This window comes from Pelophylax lessonae, assembly GCF_965119305.1.
Source record: "Pelophylax lessonae genome assembly, chromosome: 8".
Taxonomy (NCBI): Eukaryota; Metazoa; Chordata; class Amphibia; order Anura; family Ranidae; genus Pelophylax; species Pelophylax lessonae.
This window is the reverse complement of record NC_138775.1, coordinates 126,391,762-126,411,878: the sequence shown is the minus strand read 5'-3', so window position 1 is coordinate 126,411,878 and position 20,117 is coordinate 126,391,762. Positions and strand designations below refer to the sequence as shown.

Genomic DNA, 20,117 nt, shown 5'->3' with positions numbered 1-20,117 from the left:
TGGTCCAAGAGGCCGGTCGGGAGATAACAAGCTTTGCGAACCCAGGGAAGAACCCCAGCAGAGCCAAACAGTAGATCAATGCGAGACCCCGATCTGTGAGTGGATGAAACATGTGAATATGTCCTCTCCCGGGGATTTCGCCATCGCCATAATTCCTGGAGACCAAAAGTATCTGCCCAGGTGACCAGATCTAGATGCGCCCCCCTCAAGGGATTGGAGGCATCCAGTGTCCCGTCCAGTAGGGCGTTGAAGTCCCCGCCTACAAGTAAATGTTGTACCTGGAGAGGGGCAAGTTTAGTAAAAACAGTATATAGAATGCCAGAGTCAAAGGGTGGAGAAGAATAGACATTAACAAAAGCCCAACGTTTTGCATACAGCTTCAATATCAGGATGATAAACCTTCCCCCGGGATCAGTAATAACCTGCTCCACAGCATATGGTAGCGCCCTGTGGAGCAGAATGGCCACCCCCCGGCAGGGCCGGTGCAAGGATTTTTGACACCCTAGGCGAAACCTAATTTTGCCGCCCCTTGGCTCCTCCCCATTGGCCCCTCCCCCTTGGCACCACCCCCATTGGCTCCACCTCCTATGCCCTGCACATGTATACCCCACCTTTTTAATGACAGCTACCATTTTGAATACAACGCTTTGCTAGACCAGCTAATTTTAAAATAGTTTATTTTATTTGTAAACATTTTCTCATATGCAAAACATGCTATGCTGGGCTCTGTGCTATGCCAGGCTCTGTGCTATGCCCGGGCTCTGTGCTATGTCAGCTCTGTGCTATGCCGGGCTCTGTGGTACGCTGGGCTCTGTGGTACGCCGGGCTCTGTGGTATGCTGGGCTCTGTGGTACGCCGGGCTCTGTGCTATGCCGGGCTCTGTGCTATGCCGGGCTCTGTGGTATGCTGGGCTCTGTGGTATGCCGGGCTCTGTGGTATGCCAGGCTCTGTGGTATGCTGGGCTCTGTGGTAAGCCGGGCTCTGTGGTATGCCGGGCTCTGTGGTATGCCGGGCTTTGTGGTATGCTGTGGATATCCCGGCAGGGCTGAGGGCGGCAGTGTCAAAGCTCAGCTGTCAAGACTGTGAGAATGGAGCCGCTATTTCCTCCGTAATACCGACTCACAGGTGGAGTGATATCAAGTGCATTCTGCCTGTGAGAGGAGTCATACAGGGGAAGCACACGGCTGCAGTAGAGAGCAGAGCCATGTGCTTTCTCTGTATGGCTCCTCCTCTCACAGGCACTTGATATCACTCTGCCTGTGAGCAGAACCTAAATAGTGGCTCCGTTCTCAGTCCTTACAGCTGAGCTCGCCTCTGACACTGCTGTCCTCAGCCCTGCCGGGATATCGCCCTGCGCTCGCGGGTGTCCGTGAGTGCAGGGCAAAATGCGGGAGACATCCCACAACTTGCAGGAGACTTGAGATGTCTGCAATACCTGGGAACACAGTAAATTTGCATAAATCATATTCATTCATTTGTTACTTTATTTGTGATCTAGAGCAGGGTGGAGATCGCTTGTGATTGTCACAAGTGTGTTTCCCTTGGTTTTGGAAATGTTCACTAAATAAACCTAAAGCTGGCCATGTGGCCATGCACTGATCGAGTGGGTGCTGAGTGAATAAAGAAATAATTCAGATTTTTTTTTTATTCAGTGCTGGTTCACACTATTGCGATGACAGACATCACATGTGATTCGGGGCGCACTGCTCCTAAAATCACATGCGATGTCTGTGCGGTGCGAATTCAGCCATACAGTTTGTATGGCTGAATTTGCATCTGAATCGCATTGAACTCACACAGGACCCTTTTTTTGGTCCGCAGCAGAATTGGATTGCATGGTGGTTCACACCAGTGCAATCCAATTCATGTGTGAACTTTCAGATCGCACTGCGATATGCGATCTGACCTGGGGGTGTCGTTAACTTTGAATTGACACCCCCAGCGTATCGCATATGGCAGTGTGAACTGCCTGTGCTGCAGATGCAATGCGGGAACACTGCGAATCTACTGCGTGTTTCCGCATTGAACCGACACTAAGTCTGCAGAATGCAGGCTGAACAAAAAAAATCTTTAAGTACTATATGGCCAGCTTTACTGAAATCAGATGTCTAACTTAATAGCAGTCAAAAATAACCACCTTAACAACACCCTCCCCCCCCCCCCAGGCCCCCGGATAGCTTCTAATTCTAAACCAGGATCTTAAACCAGGATCTTTTAGGATAGCTTCTTAAACCAGGATATTGTATGTAGGAAACATATTTTAAATTATGATTCTATGAGTTGAGTCCTCCAGCCAGGCTCCAGCACGCACCTTCCAATAGTTTCTTGTATTCTTGCTTTGGTTTCTCCTCCTCGGTTCAGTTGCTGGCTTGCTGCACTCACGCCTCCCTCCACAGTATAGACTCCACACTCCACGCTTGCTCTCTACCTGTTCTCCCCAGACCCCCACACTGGCTGCACTGACACGCCCAGTCCCTCTGATATGTGAAGTGAATGATGATATCACTCCACAGCTTAGCACAGGACAGGAGAAGAGGACGGACCTACGGGAGCAGAGGCTGACTGTTCAATTTACATCTGGAGGGAGGAGGGGGAGGAGGGGGTGAGACTCCATGAGAGAGTTAGTGACAGAGACAGACTGACACAGACATCAGACTGAAAAAAGTCAGCGGCGGACCCGACTGCTCACAGCCTCACAGGACTCGGTGACGGACACTTGCCGAGTTGCCGATCACAGTCTGTCAGTGATTGATAGATTATAGTACAGAGACCAGAGCGGCTGGCTGCTGCACAGCACAGGGGAGAGGGAGGGAGAGACTGAAAAGGTGAATTGAAACCAGCGGCCGGGCGCCCTAGGCGGCAGTGCGCTCTAGGCGGCTGCCTAACTTGCCTAGTAGTAGCGCCGGCCCTGCCCCCCCCCGGAATAGGAGGAATGGGTAGCATGAAACCCATACTTGACCCAAGCTCGCTTAAGGGCCAACACTTTAGCACCAGTCAAATGAGTTTCCTGCAGGAATAAAACCGTGGGCTTGTGGGCAGTCAAATATTTGAACATCAAAGACCGTTTGACTCTGTCATTCAACCCCCGCACATTCTATAAGATAAGTTTTATGTTAGAGCCCATGATATATAAACAGAATATACAATGACATGGCAGGATAAGGAGAGAGCCCAGCAGCATAGCAGAGAAGCGTATACAATACCCATGCAAGTGAACGGGACTTTACCCTGGGGGGGCCCCACGAGGAGAGAGAAACCAAAGCAGGTTGAGAAAGACACAGGAACTGAGCAGACTTGAAAACAAACACAGAAAAGCTAGGCACCAGAGTGTGCCCATCATTAAACTCCCTACTGACTAGCATTACCCCAACAACTAGCTAGCCAGTCTATACCATGAACAAGACAACAGTAGCCAACTGAACTACAGAGTTCTTTGGGACTGTCCCAAGGTGCATCCATATACTGGCAGTGGACTCAACAAAAACGTAGTCCCAACAAGTGATCCCAAGGGGGGGAGGGTGGACCACGAGGGCCCCTGGGAATCCGGTTGTATTCCAGTGGTGATGATGAACAAAAATAAAGAAAAAATATAAAACAAGTTGGGAAGAAAGAAGGGGGAGACGTGAACAGGGGAGGGGAGCCGTAGGAGAGATGCCCCAGCACCCAGTTTCAGGGGGGACAGAAGAACTCAGCAACTCAGCCCGGTAACAGCCCAAGGGGAACACAACATGTACACAAGGAATAGGTCAGCAGTACTTGACACCAACTGTGTGGAAGGGAAAGGGAAGCTGGGCTGGTGGCATCACATCATCCGGTGCTGGTAGCAAACCTGAACAGCCTCACAGGAACGCATGGTTGAATGGTACTAGGGCAAAGTAAGGATCCAGGCATCCGCGTCTTCTGGGGTGTCAAATAATTTCATGGAGCCTTGATGTTGCACTCTGAGGCGGCTGGGATAGAGCATGGAGTATTTTATCTCCCGGTTCCGAAGCCTGCGGCAGACATCCATGAAGGTTATAATGAAAAATGTAAAAGGGTGCGCTGATATGTGAATAAGCTGCTACCAGAAATAAATAAATAATATTGTGTGAAATAAATTGGTGCGCTAAATCAAAATTACATAAAAAAATATGACATATAAGTGATGTTTTCAAATGAACTTGAATCTCATGCATAAAACATAAAGTCCAACAATCCAAAATAAATGTGAATCTTCCAATCCCTGATGATGTGAAGATGCGAGATCAAGGTGCAGGAATCAAACAAGTGCTATCCAAATTGATAAATGTGACAAGTTAATTTGAAAACATCACTTATATGTCATATTTTTTTTATGTAATTTTGATTTAGCGCACCAATTTATTTCACACAATCCGTGAAGGTTCTCTGCATCCTTTGCAGCTCTGCGGAGAAGTCAGGGTAGAGATGTACCTCAGTGTTGTCAAATGGGAGAGTGGGACGTTTCCTGGCCTCGCTAAGGATGCGGTCTCTGTCCCTATAATTCAGGAACCTCACCAGGAACGGTCTAGGGGGGGCCCTGGCACTCCACGGCCTGTGGGGACCCGATGAGCCCTCTCCACCACATAAATTGGGTAGACATCAGCGAGGGCAAGCAGGGAGTTAAAAAAAGTTTCAGTAAACTCTGCAGGGGGATCCCCTTCCGCCCCTTCAGGTAGGCCCAGCACCCGAACATTGTTTCTTCTTTGGCGGTTCTCAGCATCATCTGCTTTAGCCAGGGGCATGCTGACAGTCTGCTGCAGGGATTGCAATGATTGTGAGTGCTGGATAGAAGTATCCTCTGTGGCAGAGATCCTAGACTCAGTCTCGGTCAGCCTGCCCCTGATCTTATCCAAGTCAGCCCTGATGAAATTAGATTCCTCAGCTAGATGGTCTATACGGGCTAAAAGGGAGGTCCTACCTGCACCGATGGAGCGGGTGACTGGGAGACAGAAGGAGCCGCAGACATCTCCATTGCATCCAGCAGCGTGTGGAGCCGTTCCAAGATGGCATCGGAACACGAGGCTGGCGGGGGATCCAGCTTCCTTTTCGCCACCGCCGCTGAGGATTTTGACTTGGAAGGCATCCCAAAATTCGCCCAGGGCAGTCCGAGGAAGGAATATATTCCAGAAAAGTGAAAGTCACCACTGGAAACAGGATGGGAAGAAAGGATGGCACAGGATTCACCGGAGCTCTCGCCACACATGTCTAGCTCGCTCTACATCCAGACACGCCCCCCTTGGCCATTTGCATTTTATATGGGGCGTAGTTGGCTTGGAATAGGTTTTTAGTAGGTTTGGTGAGAGTTATGCCTAAACATGTGATACCTGCATCTGCCCACTTGTATGGGAAGGTTTGAGAGAGGAGGTTTCTGGTGGTGCTGTTTATTCCTAGGTCTAAGATGTTGGATTTGGCTTCAGTTACTTTGTACAATGATATTGACCCAAACTCTGAGAGGATGAGTTTTATCCTGGGTAGAGAGGCGGTGGGGCTGGAAAACATCAAAATGACATCATCTGCAAATAGGCTGATGCGGTGCTCTTGTGGGCCTATTTGTATACCAGTAATATGTGGATCCGAGCTGATCTATTGGGCTAAGGGTTCAATGTCCAAGTTGAATATGAGAGGGGACAGGAGACGCCCCTGTCTCCTACCGTTTGTGATGACAAATGGCTGGGACAGCAAGTTATCCACTAGGACTTGGGCAGACTGGTTTGTGTATAGGGCAAGGATTGTCAACTGCATCCTGCCCTCTATTCGAAATCATGTTAGCACTGCTCGGAAGTAGCCCGAATGGATCCTATCGAACGCCTTCTCTGCATCTAGTGAGAGGAGCAGAGAAGGCGTTCTGGTGAGGGTGGCACTATGAATAACATTGATAAGTCTCCGTGTTGCATCTGCCGATTGTCTTCCTTTCGTAAACCATGCATGGTCCTTATGTATAAGGCCTGACAGTATTGGCAACAATCTGTTACCATTTATTTTGGCATATCATTTTACATCTGTATTGAGCAAAGAAATAGTGCAAACGTTTTGCTGAGTGCTGGGTTCCTTGCCGGGTTTAGGCAAGGTGATCACTGTTGCCTTTAGCATCTCTGCTGGGAAGCCGGAAGAAGAGACAGCATCACTGAAGACCGAGCACAGGTGAGGAGCTAGGGTGCATTTCAGTAGTTTATAGTATTCATTTATGAGTCCGTCAGGACCTGGGGATTTACCTGTGGGTAGCGAGTCTATGGCTTTACAAATTTCCTCTTTCATAAAAGGACTTAGCTTGGATTTGGTAATTGTAGGAAGGGCTATAGTATCTAGAAATTTGTTAATTAAGTTCAGGGTGGGAGAGGACGTGCTGTTAGATTGGAGAATATAAAGCAAATCATAGTAACAGCTGAAGGCGTTTGCAATATCGTGCGGGTCGTGAAGCTTTTCACCAGAGGAAGGGTGGATATAGAACGCTGCAATAAGGCTTGTCACCCCTGTAGGGGTACATACCTCCGGTGAGTGCGGGAGCAATTGGAGGGGTGCACCTGTGTGTTTCACCCATCACCTACACCACCTTTAGAGTATTGGGATCACATTACTAGCACTTGAATAGCTGCTTTATCACCGATCAGTGAAAAAATAATTTTTTTTTACATCACCGATTCACCTAGCAACAAAAAAGGACTGTTGATTTGTTTTTTGGACTATTATTCGTTTATTGCATGAGCACTATTTATAGTTTTATCTATTTCTATTGCCACAGATTGGATTTTTCATTTATTTATTACACCATTTATTGCACTGATTACCATTTGTGTATCTAGGGAATATACCATATTTAGTGTGCTTTTAATCTTTTTTCTCCACTGGCACAATATTTATGTATTTATTCATTGCACCCAAACACTTTGTAGCACTTTAACTGAGGAGAGCATTTTTGTATTAATTTTACAGTTGTTTCTACATATGCACATTGTATATTTCAGATTGAGTATTTATATATAAGTCAACACTACAGCGCTTTAATTAGGGATTATCACTTCTCAATATAGCAATATACCTGCCTTGTTGCTGGTGGCATAGTATCTACATAGTTACATAGTTACATAGTAGGCGAGGTTGAATAAAGACAATAGTCCATCCAGTTCAACCTGTGTAGGTGTGTGTGACTGTAATCATCTAACATAGCCCTCAATCTCCTGATCCTTGAGATGTAAGTCTAAGAGTCTTTTGAAAGTCACCATACTACCCGCAGAAACCACCTCTTGTGGTAGACAATTCCACAATCTTGTAGCCCTAACAGTAAAGAACCCCCCACGTTGCCTGAGGTTAAAACGCTTCTCCTCTAATCGCATTGTATGTCCTCGAGTCCTCATGCAATTCCTTCGAATGAACAGCTTTTCTTCTAAGCTGAGATCCCCATTAAGATATTTATAAATTGCTATCATGTCCCCTCTCAGACGTCTTTTCTCCAGGGAAAATAAATCGAGCGATTGCAGCCGCTCTTCATAGGTAAGGGCCTCCAACCCCCTAATCAGTTTAGTTGCCCTTCTCTGGACTTTCTCCAGCTCCAACACATCCCTCCTGAGGACTGGCGACCAGAACTGGACAGAATACTCCAGATGCGGTCGGACCAGAGTTTTATAAAGTGGAAGGATTATAGTCTTATCTCTGGAATACATCCCTTTCTTTATGCATGCTAATATTCTGTTGGCTTTGGAAGCTGCCGCTTGGCATTGCATGCTGTTGCCTAATCTATCATCAACTAAGACTCCCAAATCTTTCTCCATTTTTGATTCCCCCAAGGGTTCCCCTCCTAACGTGTATTGTGTTTTTATGTTTTTGGTCCCCAAGTGCAAAACCTTACACTTCTCCACATTAAACCTCATTTGCCATGTCGTTGCCCACTCCGTAATTTTGTCCAGGTCATTCTGTAGGATATCTGCTTCATGCTGTGCAGTTATTGCCCTGGCCAATTTTGTGTCATCTGCAAAAACTGATAACGAACTACTGATCCCTTCCTCAATGCTGTTTATGAATAAATTGAACAAGGTTGGTCCCAGGACTGAGCCCTGGGGCACCCCGCTTACTACCTCAGACCAGTCTGAGTATGCGCTGTTTATTACTACCCTTTGGACACGGCCTTTTAGCCAATTCCGTATCCAAGAGCAAACCCTGCTGTCGATACCTGCAGACCTTATTTTATAAATTAAGCGCTTGTGGGGAACTGTATCAAACGCCTTAGCGAAATCCAAGTACACCACATCCACTGGTCTCCCCCTATCTAGCTCACAGCTCACTTCCTCGTAGAATGCTAAGAGATTGGTTTGACAAGAACGCCCATTTGTAAACCCGTGCTGGTTACTACTGATGATGTTGTTGTCTTTAGCATACTCTACGATATAGTCCCTTATCATCCCCTCCAAAAGTTTACATATTATTGATGTCAGACTGACAGGCCTATAATTTCCCGGGATATGTCTCTGGCCCTTTTTGAATATCGGAATCACGTTAGCCTTCCTCCAATCCCCTGGTACATCTCCTGTCCTAATACTGTCAGCAAAGATCAGGAACAGTGGTCTAGATATAACCATACTGAGTTCCTTGAGCACTCTCGGATGTACGCCATCCGGGCCTGGTGATTTGTTTGTGTTAAGTTTATCCAGTCTTTCCCTGATTTCCCCCTCTGTTAGCCATAGTGGCAAGTCCTGTGTATTACTACTAACCATACAGTCATGGTCAGTGTACCCTTCCTTTTCCTGCGTAAAGACTGACGAGAAAAAAGAATTCAGCACGGTTGCTTTTTCAGTGTCCTCTGTAACCATCCTCCCTTCATCGTTAATTATGTGTGCAATATGCTCTGCCCTAGTTTTTTTGCTGTTGATATATTTAAAGAATTTCTTTGGGTTTTTTTTACTATCCTCCGCTATTTGTCTCTCAAAGTTGATTTTAGCCATCTTGATTTCGTGTTTACACTTCTTATTTTCCTCCTTGTATTGCTGGAAGGCCGATACTGTGCCCTCTGATTTATATTTCTTGAAGGCCAATTTTTTTCCCCTAATAAGTTTTTTAACGCTACGGTTTAGCCAGCCAGGTTTGGCTTTGTCTCTTCTAAATTTATTCCCCATAGGAATGCACTGCAAGATGCCTTTGCTTAATATTGTTCTAAAGCATTCCCATTTTTCCTCTGTGGTCAGTGATCCCAGGGTTTGGTCCCAGTTTACCCTTTCCATCAATGAGTACAATTTTGGAAAGTCTGCCCTTCTGAAGTTTAGGGTTCTTATGTTCCCCACTTGCCTTTTTATATTGTTATTTACACTAAATGTGATCATCCTGTGATCGCTAGAGCCCAGGTTGTCCTGGACTCCTACCTCCGAGATTATGTCTGGGTCATTAGTGATCAATAGATCCAGGATAGCATTCTCTCTAGTAGGGGAATCCACCAACTGCGATATGTAGTTATCCTGTAAGGTTTCCGTGAATAGCCGGGCCTTATGCGAGTGTGCAGTCCCCTCTTCCCAGTCAATGTCGGGATAATTGAAGTCCCCCAATATGATGACTGATCCTAGTTTTGCCGCTTTACCTATTAGTGCTAAAAATTCCAGCTCTACCTCCTCCCCTTGGTTAGGTGGCCTATAGCAAACCCCCACAACTACTTTTCCCTTATCTTCTTCCCTATCGAGTTCAACCCACACAGATTCTAAATCCATGCTCATCCCATCCGTAATGTCACTCCTTTCTAGCACCTTTATATTGTTCTTGACATAGAGACAGCTTTAGACTTCTTTAAGTTTCTCTCATACGTATCTAGTAGGTGAGACCTAAGTTCTAATCTAAGGATTATGAGTTTCTGTTTTTGGGTAGGTGATGGGTTAGCTTGGATTTGGGGTTCTACTGATTTAATCTCCTCTGTCAGTCTATCTAGGTGCTGCGTCTTCTTCCTGTTCGCTCTATGGTTCAGCTGTATTAACAAACCTCTACTGAACGTCTTGTGGGCACCCCAGAGGGTCGCGGACTTCAGTACCAACACCTCGTTAGTGAGAAAGAAATATTTTAGGGATTTTTGGAGAAAATCTGCATTATCCTTGGATTTTAAGATGTCTGCTCTAGCCCGCCACGGTTTTTGTGATGGGATGTTTTTGGAGATTACCAGGGATATACTGGTAGGAGCATGGTCCGACCAGGTGATAGGACCTATCTCGGAGTCCGCAGCCCTCTTCAGAAGGACTTTATCAGTCAGTATAATATCTATTCGAGAATACGTATTATGAACAGCGGAGCGGTGTGTATATTCTCTGGCGGAGGGATTTCAGCACCTCCAAACATCGAACAGGTCGTGGCGGAGCAACAATCCCTGCAGGGCCGGTTGGCGCCTGGATCCGTGGATAGATGTGTCCATGAGTCTGTCAGACAGAAGGTTGAGGTCTCCACATATAATTAAGGGTCCTTTTTGAACCGAACTGATTTTTTTGTTTGTGCGGTTGAAGAATTTGAGTTGATGGGTATTGGGGACATATAGTGATACCAAAGTCATATACGGTATATAGTATATTTCGCTATGGAGCACACAAGTATAAGGTATTTGCCATTGGGGTCTGATATGCTATTTAGCAGTTGGAAGTCAAGAGTTCTATGAATCGCAAACAGCACCCCTTTCCTTTTTTTAGTTCCTGATGCGGTGAAAATGGTGGGGAAGTCTTTGTGGGTGCATTTAGGGCAGAATCTCCCTGGAAATGAGACTCTTAGGCGCAAACTATTTGGCTAGAATGTTTTATAGCTGTTCGCAATAGAGACGCCCTTTTTGCCGGGTGGTTTCAAGCTTTTAGTGTTAATTGATAGTATTTTAATGTTCATGAGTGAGTTTGAGGCGGTGTGCTGTGCTTGTACTCACGTAACCGGTTATAGCGGTAGCATGCAGGAGGATCAGAAGGCATTGAAGCAGAAAGAGTTTGCTGAAGATCTGGGCACAGTTGATCAGGACACCTCTATTGGCGGATAGATGGATCCGGTGCGACAGTGGTGATTGGTGCATTCTTCCAGATGAGTGGATATTGCAAAAAAAAACAGAGAACAAGACAAAACAACATACATCGAACAGCCATGGAGGAGGTATTTGGCATGAGCAGCTGCCTCCTTCAGTGAGGGTTAGAAAAAGTCTACACCCAAACAGGCAAACCGGGCCCCGGCAAACTGTGCCGTGTGTAGGCCAATTTCCACGTTATTCTGTCAGATTCATTGTTATGTATCAAGTGTCTCTCTTGCTGCGAGATGGAGCATTGTGCCATTGCTGTGTCAGTCTTCCTGGCGGTTTCTTCGCCCTTATTGGAGGGGCAGGATCCAGGATGATACCCCAAGTTTGGAGAAGGCTCAGACCCTTGTCAAGAGATGTAATGGAGTGGGAGACGCTCCACTATGATTTTGGATGGGTGTTTCCATTTGTAAGGGAGGTTATGGTTCCTCAATGCTTTAGTGATTGTGGATAGTTGTCTCCTCAGGTCTAGGGTGTATTTGGATAGGTCAGCAAATACTTGGATGTTAGTGTATGGATCTGGGAGCTGTCCTCAGGCTCTGGTCTTGTTAAGTATAGCTTATTTTGTCTGGTAGAAGTGTACCCACATCGTGGGGAGTTGTTTGAGGTCTATTGTCAGATCCAGGGGGGTCGCTTCAGGGAGTACAGAGGAGAAAAGATCTGAGGCAAACTTAATTAGATCATTTTGTTGCACGGTTTCAGGAATGCCTCGGAGCTTGAGGTTATTCTTCCTAGAGCGGTCCTCCAGGTCCACTATTTCACTTTGAACCAGTGTCTTTCCTCTATATTTTCCTCGTGGGCCTCCAAAAGATCATTCACAGTGGTGATCATGTCAGACATTGACAGTTCTATATTGTGGACCCTGTCCCCCAGGGAGTTCACTTCTGATGTAAACTGCTTAGTGAGATTCATAATGTCTGCCTGCAGGGAAGAGTGGAGGGAGAGCAACATCTCCTTTAAGGCAGTGTCCAGGAAAGACTGGTCATTAGTTGGGAATGCAGCAATTGGGGATTTTTCTAATATGTCCTGCGGTGTGGTAGTGGTAGTGCGGCCTAAATCAGTTCCAGCTGCATCTTGGACTTTGCTAGGCTGCAGCAAAAGGGGCTAGTGGGAGCTGAGACATGGGGGGAGAAAGTACCTTCAGATAGGTGCCCTCTGGTGGGGATTTCCTCCAGGATGTGTGTGTAGTTCTCCCTCAGTGTCCCCGAGGCAGAAAGGCCCGGACCGCCGGCGCCATCTTGTCAACTGCCTTGAGGCGGCGGGTGGAAAAAAACAGTCAGTTTCCTCTACCCTTTCTCCTCCTTTCTCTTCCTTGACATGGTGGGGTGAGTCAGGGAGATGATCTGATGTGGATAGAGCATGGATGTCACCTCTAAAGCTGTGAATGCCACTGGATTCTGCCACCAGGTGCCAGAGCGCTGAATCGAGCGTCCATCCCGGTCCCACGCTGACCACGCTCCCCTAGGGCAATTTATTTTATATAACAAAATGTTTTTTGATCCTGCCAGGAAAGCAGTGAGCTCTTTCTGTAGTAACCTGGCAATGCTTCCTCTGCTGTACAGAAATCCTAAGCAGTCATTTCAACCTTGCTCTAGATCCATAGAACCATAAACCATGCTGAACCCTAGAACAATCCTCTTTGTTTTATGGGGATAAGGAAAGGGGAAGGAGTTCTAGTAAAGCAGAAGTTTGCTATAGGCCACCTAACCAAGGGGAGGAGGTAGAGCTGGAATCCTTAGCACTAATGAGTAAAGTGGCAAAATTGGGATCAGTCATCATATTGGGGGACTTCAATTATCCTGACATTGACTGGGATGAGGGGATTACACACTCACAGAAGGCCCGCCTATTCACAGAAACCTTACTGGATAATTACATGTCACAGTTGGTGGATTCTCCGACTAGAGAAAATGCAGTCCTGGATCTATTGATCACTAATGACCCAGACATAATCTCGGAGGTAGTAGTTCAGGACAACCTGGGCTCTAGCGATCACAGGATGATCACATTTAGTATAAATAACAATATAACAAGGCAAGTGGGGAACATAAGAACCCTAAACTTCAGACGGGCAAACTTTCCAAAATTGTACTCATTGATGGAAAGGGTAAACTGGGACCAAACCCTGGGATCCCTGACCACAGAGGAAAAATGGGAATGCTTTAGGAACATATTAGGCAAAGGCATCTTGCAGTGCATTCCTATGGGAAATAAATTTAGAAGAGACAAAGCCAAACCTGGCTGGCTAAACCGTAGCGTTAAAAAACTTATTAGGGGAAAAAAATTGGCCTTCAAGAAATATAAATCAGAGGGCACTGTATTGGCTTTCGAGCAATACAAGGAGGCAAATAAGAAAAGTAAACACGAAATCAAAATGGCTAAAATCAACTTTGAGAGACAAATAGCGGAGGATAGTAAAAAAAACCCAAAGAAATTCTTTAAATATATCAACAGCAAAAAAACTAGGGCAGAGCATATTGCACACATAATTAGCGATGATGGGGGGATGGTTACAGAGGACACTGTAAAAGCAACCGTGCTGAATGCTTTTTTCTCGTCAGTCTTTACACAGGAAACGGAGGGGTACACTGACCATGACTGTATGGTTAGTAGTAATACACAGGATTTGCCACTATGGCTAACAGAGGGTGAAATCAGGGAAAGGCTGGATAAACTTAACACAAACAAATCACCAGGCCCGGATGGCGTACATCCGAGAGTACTCAAGGAACTCAGTAAGGTTATATCCAGACCACTGTTCCTGATCTTTGCTGACAGTATTAGGACAGGAGATGTACCAGGGGATTGGAAGAAAGCTAACGTGATTCCGATATTCAAAAAGGGCCAGAGGCATATCCCGGGAAATTATAGGCCTGTCAGTTTGACATCAATAGTATGTAAACTTCTGGAGGGGATGATAAGGGACTATATCGTAGAGTTTGCTAAAGACAACAACATCATCAGCAGTAATCAGCACGAGTTTACAAATGGGCGTTCTTGTCAAACCAATCTCTTAGCATTCTACGAGGAGGTAAGCTGTGAGCTAGATAGGGGCAGACCAGTAGATGTGGTGTACTTGGATTTCGCTAAGGCGTTTGATACAGTTCCCCACAAGCGCTTAATTTATAAAATAAGGTCTGCAGGTATCGACAGCAGAGTTTGCTCTTGGATACGGAATTGGCTTAAAGGGCGTGTCCAAAGGGTGGTAATAAACAGCGCATACTCAGACTGGTCTGAGGTTGTAAGCGGGGTGCCCCAGGGCTCAGTCCTGGGACCAACCTTGTTCAATTTATTCATAAACAGCATTGAGGACGGGATCAGTAGTGCGTTATCAGTTTTTGCAAATGGCACAAAATTGGCCAGGGCAATAACTGCACAGCATGAAGCAGATATCCTACAGAATGACCTGGACAAAATTACAGAGTGGGCAACGACATGGCAAATGAGGTTTAACGTGGAGAAGTGTAAGGTTTTGCACTTGGGGACTAAAAACATAAAAACACAATACACGTTAGGAGGGGAACCCTTGGGGGAATCAAAAATGGAGAAGGATCTGGGAGTCTTGGTTGATGATAGATTAGGCAACAGCATGCAATGTCAAGCGGCAGCTGCCAAAGCCAGCAGAATATTAGCATGCATAAAGAAAGGGATGTATTCCAGAGATAAGACTATAATCCTTCCACTTTATAAAACTCTGGTCCGACCGCATCTGGAGTATTCTGTCCAGTTCTGGTCGCCAGTCCTCAGGAGGGATGTGTTGGAGCTGGAGAGAGTCCAGAGAAGGGCAACTAAACTAATTAGGGGATTGGAGGACCTTGACTATGAAGAGCGTCTACAAACGCTCGATTTATTCTCCCTGGAGAAGAGACGTCTGAGGGGGGACATGATAGCAATTTATAAATATCTTAATGGGGATCCCAGCTTAGAAAAAAAGCTGTTCATTCGAAGGGATTGCATGAGGACTCGAGGGCATACAATGCGATTAGAGGAGAAGCGTTTTAACCACAGGCAACGTGGGGGGTTCTTTACTGTTAGGGCTACAAGATTGTGGAATTCTCTACCACAAGAGGTGGTTTCTGCGGGTAGTATGGTGGCTTTCAAAAGACTCTTAGACTTACATCTCAAGGATCAGAACATTCAGGGGTATGTGAGATGAGTACAGCCACACACACCTACACAGGTTGAACTGGATGGACTATTGTCTTTATTCAACCTCACCTACTATGTAACTATGTAACTATGTAAGAATTGAGCAGGCTTGAATCACTGTGTGGCTGTGGGAGTCCAGTGACATTCAAGAGATGGAATTCTTCTGATACCTCTAACTTCAGCATTGGCTCATTTTGCTGCACAGAACCTCTATGTACCCATTCAAAAAAATTACATTTGAACACATCTGCCAGCATTTTCCGGGATCCCCAGGCCTCATCTCAGCCCTCTCTGCTTCTCTGCATAACCGTTCTTCCCCTACCCCCCTCACCTATGTAGCTTGGGAATGAGGCTTGGCAACTGAGATAGACTAAGCAGACTGGAACAGGGTCTTGTTCTCTGTGGCCAAATGCCACCTTGGAGGCAGCAAATAAGGTGCTTTTACGTTGGTATTGGGTTCCTACCTGCATTGCCCATGCTGTTCCATCCTCGAGTTTCCAGGGCTGTGACCATGGGGGCAATGTAGTACATATATGGTGGACGTGCCCTATTTTTATCAGCCAAAAGAACAATTGCCCAGGCCTGGAAAAAAATATCTGTCCTCTTTCAGGGGTGAGTGATTGCATGACCACATTAATGCTTAACGATCACATGTCCAGCATTGGAAAGGACTCCCATGCTAAGTTCCTTAAGGTTTGGGAACCATGGCTGTCATATTCCTTTCCTACTCTCCCCCCAGCCAGCTTGGGCTGCCTATGAGGGATGGTCCCGATGCTCCCGAGGCCTTATCTTTTCCCCTTATCTCAGCCTCTAACCTCTGGCCCTTCTTCATCTTTTGCTTCCCTTAGCCTTTCCCTGGTTCTCTTTCAGTCTTTCTTTCGTGCTACCTTTCTGTCTAACTTTCTTCTGATTTCCAATCTGCCTTTCCTTTCAGACCTGTATAGGCTTTATGGCACCACTGAATTGGTATTGGTGGGCCCAGGGGATGCCCCATTGTTTTAGGGAACCTCCTCAGGACCCCTCAGATCTGACAGATTTATGAAACAAGCCTATTTGCTGCTGCTGTTTGCCTTAGTTTTTTTTTCCACTTTTTGTCTCTCTTTGTAAGTTAAGCCTGGTGATAACTGTCAATGCTAGCCCCTGCATTGGTGGAACTATAGAGTTTTAGCTACTTGTTAAAATTGAATATAAATTATTGAAACAGAAACACTGTTTGGGATTTTGAAGCAGCAGGGGTATTGTTGTCAGTTCGGCTCTCAATGGATTTCTGTACTTGCAGCTTGTTTAAATGTACATTCCTGTATTGTAACAAGGTATAGATAATATCTGGCTTTAATAAAAGATCCGTGGTTACCTATTTGTGCCACAATTTAATTTAGTTATTTTTCGTCATACTTATCTGTACTTCTTACTCACGAGAGTATCTGGTAGGTGGCATAGGTGCAAGATGGACCAAGAATTGCACAACCTAGTGAGTTATGTTCCTGTGGAAAAAGAAACAGATTCATGTCTTTAAGCATTAATTCTTCAGTTAAAAGTTGAGATTCATTCCTGTTTAAGAAAATACTTACTTTAAGATTCTTGAGTTTTTCAACTCCTTCACAGCCACTGGATACACAACCTTGTGTGGAGTACAAATCAGTTGTGAAGACTTGATAGTCTATGTTTAAAGCAATATTTTTTTCTATTTACAAAAAGAAAAATAAGAGAAACATTACATTTAGCTTTATGCTTGTATTCACATTTGTTAAGAGTCCTTTCACACGGACTTTCTGCCCGGTGCACTCCGTTTTACTCAGCGGGGATCAATCCGCTGATCCCCGATGAGCAGACGGATGACAGGTCCATCTCCGCTTACTTTGCAGAGACAGACCTGTCAGATCCATGCTCTCCTCTATGGGAGATCGGATGATAACGGACCGCCTGTATATTTTCATCCAATCCTATCCGATCCGATCCTCCAGACGGATGAAAAATAGGGTTTCCATCCATCTGGATTTCACGAACAGGATCAGATAGCAGCGGGTGTCAGTGGATGTCACTGTTGACATCGGCTGCTCCATAGAGGTACATAAAGCATCCGATCAGGTCCGCCTAAAAAACTGACAGGCGGACCTGATCAGAAAGCCCGTGTGAAAAAGGCCTAACACAATTAAATTCAAACGGAATGCATAATCTTTGTATGTTTGTATAATGTATTATATTTTACTTGTTTTCCTTTCAAGGATTAGATTGAGGACTATAATATACAACTTAAAAAAATGATATATTACAGCTTTTTTTTTTTTTTCAGTCAGGTAAAAACATTCACATGAATATTTTATATTTACCATAATTACCTATTTCAAGCCAGAGGGTGGCTGTCTAAGCCTTTTCACATGTTTAACAGCCTAATCTTAGGTGTTTTGTTAAAAGAAAAAGTTTATTGTTTACAGAGCCCAATAGCTCATGTTCAGTAGAACATGCCCATCTTCTCGCTCTCTGTCTCTGCTGTGTACACCTCCATATAGACATCCAGTTAGCAAACCATTTTGGCTGTGCTCTCTGTTTAGAACACCTACAATGTTCTCTAATACCAGTGACATGGGTTCATTCCTTATATACAGTAATGTTTATCTATAAAATAAATACACGTAGTAAAAACAAAGATAAAAAATGCCAATTTATAAATAATTACATTTTAACCACTTCTTTACCAATGTACATATGTATACTTCCTTATCAGAAAGTGGTTATACCACTGCAGCCATGATTTTCTACAAAGTAAAAGTGATCTGAGTCAGTCGACTGATCACTTTTACAGGTGGTTTTAAGGGGGTATTCTGCCTTTCCCAGGCTCTCCTGTCCCACCAGGGATTCAGGGACCAATGTGACCTGTCACATTGGATGCACTAAGAAGAGTAGAAGGAACTTATGTTGAGTATTGAATCACTTCCAGTTTTGGTTTGTTTGTTTACAAGACACTACCAATTTTAGTTTGATTGGCTGCTTTGGAGGAGAGATCTGGGGCCTTAAAGAGGACCTGTCATGGCTCATGTTATCACATGTTGATCATCCCTTATGGTAGCAATAACATTCAATAAAAAACAGGTTTAAAGAGAGTGCAAAAGTAAATTTATATAAAATTTAAAATGTGAAATTTAAAAAAGTATAAATTAAAGTGCCCCCCCCCCCCCCCCCCCGTGCTCAAGTGCAAATGTGAATAGTTTGAGTGCCAGATCTTCTGTATAACTCCTGTGTAACTCAAAACTGGTAACCTGTAAAGGCTTTTAAAGTGGCATCTATGGAGATTTTTAGGTACCGTAGCTTGCTGCCGTTCATGGGCATATGCAATTTTAAAGCATGACATGTCAAGTATGTATTTACTCAGTATAACATTATCTTTTATATTTTACAAAAAAATTTGGTATTATATTTGTCTACACTAAAATTCATTATTTTATTTTTTCCTGCATTTGGTAAACCTCTGTGCAAATACTGGGTGACTCACCTTTTTATTCTCCAGGGACGTTGCTTTCATAAAATATATATTGTTGTGCAGCAAGGAGCTGGCTAATATTGCCTGCATTTTCAAGTGACACAATATTGCTACAATGTGTCTGTTTTCTCCTAGTGCCCAGCCTGGACTCTAGGTCATCACATCCTGCAGTCAGGGTGAATTAGAACTAAGCAGAAGAATGGAGCAAAGCCTCTTGGGGCATGTAGTCCAAAGATCCAAAGTTCTATACTCAGTCGGACTGTTATGGACTACAAATTAAAGTAGAAGTAGAACAGAATGCTGGGAGAGGATATAAAAAGCCTGTGTGGGGACAGAATCTCTCTCTTAAAACCTGAGGGAGGAGAATCATCATGAGTGGGTGCTGGTGCATCCACTGCCAGCCACATCTGGTCATTCGGCGGCAGCCTGGAGGCCACTCTCATCACATTCACGCCAGATCCAGCCAGGCTGTGGCACAGTGTGACTAGGGTTCAAGTGCCATCCCTTGAGCCAGGCCCTGCAGGGGCCTGCTGCGAAACCCTCATGCCACTCTTCAATACCAGAGGTCGCTGGGATAGTGATCGTCCACTTGCCCAACCTCCTATAACAAGGGACACTACATGCAGACACCCTTGTCTTGTTCCCCTGGCTAAACTTGCAGGACTTTGTGCAACATCTACTCTTTGCTGAGCAGCAACAGGGTTCCTCCTGTTTACCAGAACTTCTCAAGCATACTTTGCATTAACCCGCTTTGCCAGGACACCTTAAACATCCTTTATTTCACCCTGCTTGTCAGAACACCTAAAAGTGCACCACCAAAAAGCTGGCTGAAGATGCAAGAACTTCTTTCTTTCACCCAGGACCAGTGACCAGTGGCGTTGGAAGGGGGGGGGGGGGCTGACTGGGGCTATAGCCCCGAGTGGGCCCCCAAAAAGCCCTGGGTCTCCTATTGCTTATTTAAAATTATTAGCCCAGAGTCCCAAGGCCTGGGGTTGGCCAGGAACTTGGGGCTAGATACCTCAGCAATATAACATTTATACAGCAAATCCAGTGATTGGTGGGCAATCCAGGGCAGCCACAAGGAGAGTGATTGGAGTTGTCTAGTTTAAGCATTGATGTCAGGTGTGGGCGGAGCCGGTATTCAGGGCTATGGCCTTTTGTTCCATGTATAGATAACAGCAGCTGGCCAGGGAGGGAGGTGGCAGGGGACGGGACCAATTGTAACTACTGTGTATGTGCATCCACAGCGGTGTATCATAAACCTGAATTTTACACTGCTGTGAATGCATATACAGCAGTTCCATTGGTCCCGCCCCCTGCCACCTTCCTCCCCAGCCAGCTGATTTTTGTCTATGCAGGGAACAAAGGTGCAGAGCCCCGCATACCAGCCCCACCCACACCCGACATCAGTGTTTCAACTTGACAGCTCCAATCACTCTCCTTTTGGCTACCCCGGATTGCCCAACAATTACTTGATGTGCTTGC

At 45.3% G+C, this 20,117-nt stretch overlaps 1 protein-coding gene across 1 annotated transcript in view; it reads right to left on the bottom strand.

The window, feature by feature from the left end:
- GUCY2C (guanylate cyclase 2C) overlaps nt 1-20,117 on the bottom strand; it is a gene marked incomplete at both ends in the record, with an annotated part of 728,187 nt that overhangs the window by 664,874 nt on the left and 43,196 nt on the right. Inside the window, 2 exons of the mRNA XM_082266300.1 lie at nt 16,571-16,638; nt 16,726-16,838. Of these exons, the coding sequence (XP_082122426.1) occupies nt 16,571-16,638; nt 16,726-16,838 (181 nt within the window). The remainder of the gene's footprint in view (nt 1-16,570; nt 16,639-16,725; nt 16,839-20,117) is intronic.